This window comes from Puntigrus tetrazona, chromosome 18 (genome assembly GCF_018831695.1).
Source record: "Puntigrus tetrazona isolate hp1 chromosome 18, ASM1883169v1, whole genome shotgun sequence".
Lineage (NCBI taxonomy): Eukaryota > Metazoa > Chordata > Actinopteri > Cypriniformes > Cyprinidae > Puntigrus > Puntigrus tetrazona.
This window is the reverse complement of record NC_056716.1, coordinates 16,406,962-16,411,961: the sequence shown is the minus strand read 5'-3', so window position 1 is coordinate 16,411,961 and position 5,000 is coordinate 16,406,962. Positions and strand designations below refer to the sequence as shown.

Sequence of the window (5,000 nt, the reverse complement as noted above, 5' to 3'; positions counted from 1 at the left end):
CTGCTGTTGAGGAGCGCGCATGCGCAGCCGAGCTTGGCCAGCGCGAGCCAGCAGAAGATGAACTCGGGCTCGTTGTGCATGAACAGAAGCGCCGTGTCTCCCGGGCTCAGAGCCGACGCGTCCCGCAACGCGTGCGCTATCCGGTTGCTCTCTCGGTCCGCGTCTCTGAACGAGTAGCGCTTGTTCTCGAACACGATGAACGCCTTGTTCGGCCGCGTTTTCGCTTGCTCTAGAAACCGGTCCAGAGCCAAGAACAGCGGGCGCCTTCTTCTGCGGGACACGAACTTGAGTAAAATCCTCAGCAGCTCCGCGTGATAGACGAGATCCGTCCAGAAGTACGGAAGAAACCTCCTGAGAAGCAGAGGAGCGATGAGCAGAGCTCCCAGCAGCAGAGACGCGAGCAGCATCTTTCCCTCGCGGTCCGTGTTTGAGCTCAAAGCGTTCCTCTGAAGGCGGAGCGAGACGGACTTTAACTTTCACCGAGCTGGGACTCTTCGGGATTCGCTGCTGCTTCCGGTTTCGGTTGTTTTGCATCAGCTGACATCAGTCTGTAGACAGATGATGGATCATTTACAATTTAACAGAACTGATATAACGTATTACAAAAGTAGGTTTACACAAACCTTTGGATGAATAAAAGCATCGGCCTACGAATTATTTAAAGTTCATTTCATCTGCTTCCACACAGCTCTTAAACAGAAAAAACTAATCTACAAAACTATACACTAATTCCCAGCCTTTGACTCATAAAACACTTTTTGCAAAACAAAACACAATTTTCTCTCTCTCTCTCTCTCTCTCTATATATATATATATATATATATATATATATATATATATATATATATATATATATATATATATATATATATATATATATATATATATATATATATATATATTCATATATTCAGTATTCAGCTGCTTGTTTTGATGTTTTTCAGTCGCTCTGAACTTGACCTGCTGAAGAAGGAGCGTAACACTCACTGGTTTACAGGAGTCATGATGTTTTGTTCTTGTTTACGATCGCCTTTAAACAATATCACATTAATATTAGTAGTTAGTGATGCTCTGAAGCGCTTCTGAGGTGATCTGAGAAGAGTCCCTGGAGAGACATGAAATAAATCCACGCATGTTTCCTTGACCTGGATGAGCGCTACAGTCTTATTATTATCAGATACCGAGCACTCAATCATCAAACCGTTCACAGACATTGTTCTGAATCTTATTCATATTCTGAGGAGAAGCCAAAATGAAGACGAGCATATTCATTCGTTTGGGATGAGGTTTTGTGCCACGTCTGGTGAAAACAAAGACGAGACGTTTGCTGAGGAATCAGACGAAACTCACCGAGCTGTGCCTCAGATTCTCTAAAGCAAGGGGTTCTTGAACTAAAAACTGAGGTCCAATAATGAGCCTCTTCACCAGCTGAGGTCCTGGCAATTATAAACCAAACTAAAAACATGAATTTGTGAACATAAGACAAATAAAAATGTTAAAAGTAATCACATTTAAAACTAAAAATATAACCATTTTTCTAATGGAGTCAAAACACCATGATATTAATTTAAACAATTATCATCAATCATTTCATTAATTAAATAACATAAAATATATTTACTGATTTAATTGCTTACATTTTGATAATGCATTATCTTCTAGGTAATCCACCGGTTCACATTTACAACGGTGTTAAAAACATGGCTTGATTTCTCATTGGTCCAAACAAAAACAGCAGAGAGGCTTACTGAAAAATTATGGCTGTACACAAAGCAGAGCAGCATGCTGTTTATTTAATGAAATCACAGCCTTTTAAAACTTAATTACAGTTCTTTCCCAAATGTAAGACTTTATTGTACCATTTAAGAAATATCACCTTTTCCTTTATTTTGGAGAAGGCCGTTGTTTTTCATCTGACTGCGTGCCTCTCTCTTCTCTCTTCACCGCTTCTAAACCGCTCTACTGAGCTGATCTTAATGTGCTTGATGTAATTTTGATTTCATTTATTTATTTGATTCCTTTTCCCTCCACATGGACGCACCTCGTGGTCTAGATTTGTCTCCTGGTCTAAAGAAGTGTTTCTTGTTCTGGATCTAGATCGTAAGAGTCTCACCGTTGATGTGTGGTGTATTCCTGCGTTTGGATTCATCACAAGAACCAGCAAGATCTGTTTTTACTGCATCTGTAGACCTGCAAACTAGACCTACTGCTTTTTCATCAAGTCAGGTTTGCAGGTCTACACATGAAATGAAATCAGAGTAGTGTTCTTCAGTTCATTAAACACACCATTATCTCACACTACACCCAGTGCAGGAGAAACATGCAGACCATTTCCTTCCAGAATCCTGTTTTATGTTTTCTCTGAGTTGCGTCGCTCTGTTGGAAAAACAGGTTCACTTGTAAACTCTTATCAGCGCTGGACTCGAACCAGTCAGTCGATCCGTTAGAGCTCTATCCGTGAACGGTCTGGTGTTTAGTGCACGATGTTGTGCTTCAAGCGTCCCTCTGTGGTTTTACATAAGCAGCTGGATCCAGTGCCAGATACGCGGTGGATTCAGAGAGCTGTTGCATCATTTCCAGAGTCGTGTCAAGACAAGCGGCGCTATCAGCTCTTCGAGGGACTCGTGATAGCAGCCGTTTTACTCGAGCTGATAAACCCAGTGACCCCCTCGAGTTTCATTCAGCAAATAATTGTGACATCCCGCTCTCACACGCTCACAGCAGATGTATTTACAGAGTCCTGTTTCCCAGCATGCACTGCGGGAGCGAGACCTGCGGGCCAGTGGTGTGTTTGAAGAGCCGAACTCCTCAAGGTTACAGCGATATGGAGGAGGGAGGAGACGCTGATAACCTCCTGCTGCAGCGGATATAAAAAAATATGTGTGTTCTTGAGTTATCAAACGCGTTTTATGGTCTCACTGTTCACTTTTTGCAGTAAGACTTGAAGAAGCAGCACACACACACACGTCCTATCTCGTTCACTGACTCTACAGACAATGTGTGGGACTGGAATAGTCCAATATTTCATAAAAATGAATACTAAAGGAGCCGAACTCTTCGAGTGACCTACTTCTTGAGTGTTTGCCGTTAAATACTGCACTTCTGTACTCTGCCTTGACTAATATTTATATATTTAGTATTAGTATTGATTTAACTGCACTGACACTATCAGATGAGAACAACCTTGATCTGAATAAAGCTGAACGAGAACGTCTGTAGAGCTGCTTAAATGATCTCGTTTCATAACACTACTATTAAACGGAACTGAATTGATCTGAACGATGAGCTTTAACTCAATGCACACTGAAAATATACAACATTTTTAAAAGAAGGTTGATGTCGCTGGTTCGGGAAAGATGTTTGTTCTTCATTCATTAATTAGGATATTCACGTTCAAAACATCTGGTGTTTGTATGTTAGCTCTGTGGTGGACTCGTCCGTGTTCTGGTCTTTCTCAGGATTAACGGCTCTTTGGACGTAGATTCCCTCGTTTCTGGAGTGAAAGAGCAGTCCTGAAAGAGTGGGTTTAATGACACTATTACTAATGAACTATTATTAGTGAGAGATGGATGTGACCTCTGCTCGAGTGCTGCAGGACTGAAGCTCATTCATGAAGTCCAGGGTTCAGCTCAATACAGACAAGTCTCCAGGACTTTTGGTCTCTCACTCATTCGTTTGTAGAGTGTCCTGCACGTAACGAAAGTTTGCTTTTGAACACACCTTCGTCTCTTAATGCTTGTCAGTGTGGAATTGCTAGTCTTTGGCAGTTTTAGGGAAAAACAATCAACCTTGTTTTTGTCTCATTGATATCTTTTATGACAAACTTTGTTCTTGAAATGATAGGCCTAATCTTCAGCTTCCACCACACACGCTCTCAGCTTGACCTGATTGATTTTCTGACAGCTTTGAAGCAATAGTCTGCTGCATATGATATTCACCACTACGTTCAAAACCATCCAGGCCTGTACTAGATTGGGTTCATGATAAATGGCTCTGGTCATGTATTGAAAAATGCCAAAAAAACCCCACAGATCTGGACAACTTAAAGCTAAAGTATTTAAGTTTTTATAGGTTTTATAAAGGTTCAGAATAGACTTATTAGTTGTGCGTTAAATAGCTATGTTTCAACCCCTCTATTTTTATGTGCATGTGGGGATATTGCATAAAACGTTGGATGGAAATGCCAAGATGCACATTAAGGTTCAAAATGTGCATAAAAATAGCTGTGAGCTCAAAAAGTAGAATAACATTCTTATCTGTTAAGAAGACATGCAGATAAACTATGATGAAAACACTTGCAGAATGAATTCCTTAATGAGCATCAAAGCACGTGACTGCAGAGGGACAGCTTAAAATGTATGAAATGTTCAAATGTTTTGCACAATTCATAAATGGTTGGAAACATAGCTGCTGTCTTTTTAGAGACGATACTGTTATTTGTTTGAGCGATGAAGTCCTGTACCACAGCCAATGGCGCGAGTCGGGGGCGTGGCTAAGGGGCTGTTCGCTCATTGGCTGACGGGCATTCAGAAGGAAAGTCCAGAAATCACTCAAACAATTTAGCATTTCTTTATAAAAGCATAATAACGTAGCCTCATCGCTCATATCCTTACCACCGAAAACCTCTGGCTCATAAACCTCACTTTATATTTACCTCGTTTTAATAAATTAGCACTTCATGCAGATGACAAAGAGCTGGTCATATTGTAATTGTGTTCTTTTTGGCATCAGAATATGAAAACACCATTTTGCCTGTAAGTGTCTGATAAAGGTACATCAGAAGAATGTTTTTTTCCACCTCAGAAACATGTCGTCCATGTGTTATCCTCTTCTCTGTCTGGAAAGCTGATCAATGCTCTCGTGTTTTTCTTGCTGATCTCCTCAAAACAAAACACAACAAGTATCTGCACGTCGATATAAAACCCGAGCTGATCGCGTTACTCCAGAACCTTTCTGATTCTGATTCATCTCTTCTTGATTCTTCTAAAGCTGATCATTTA

General features: G+C 40.8%; 1 protein-coding gene across 1 annotated transcript in view; it reads right to left on the bottom strand.

The window, feature by feature from the left end:
- zgc:158482 (uncharacterized protein LOC100009650 homolog) overlaps nt 1-597 on the bottom strand; it is a 7,655-nt gene extending 7,058 nt beyond the window's left edge. Inside the window, exon 1 of the mRNA XM_043264280.1 lies at nt 1-597. This exon is cut by the window's left edge and continues 71 nt beyond it. Coding sequence (XP_043120215.1) covers nt 1-407 — 407 coding nt within the window. The 5' untranslated portion in view covers nt 408-597.
- Between the last annotated feature and the right edge of the window lie 4,403 nt (nt 598-5,000).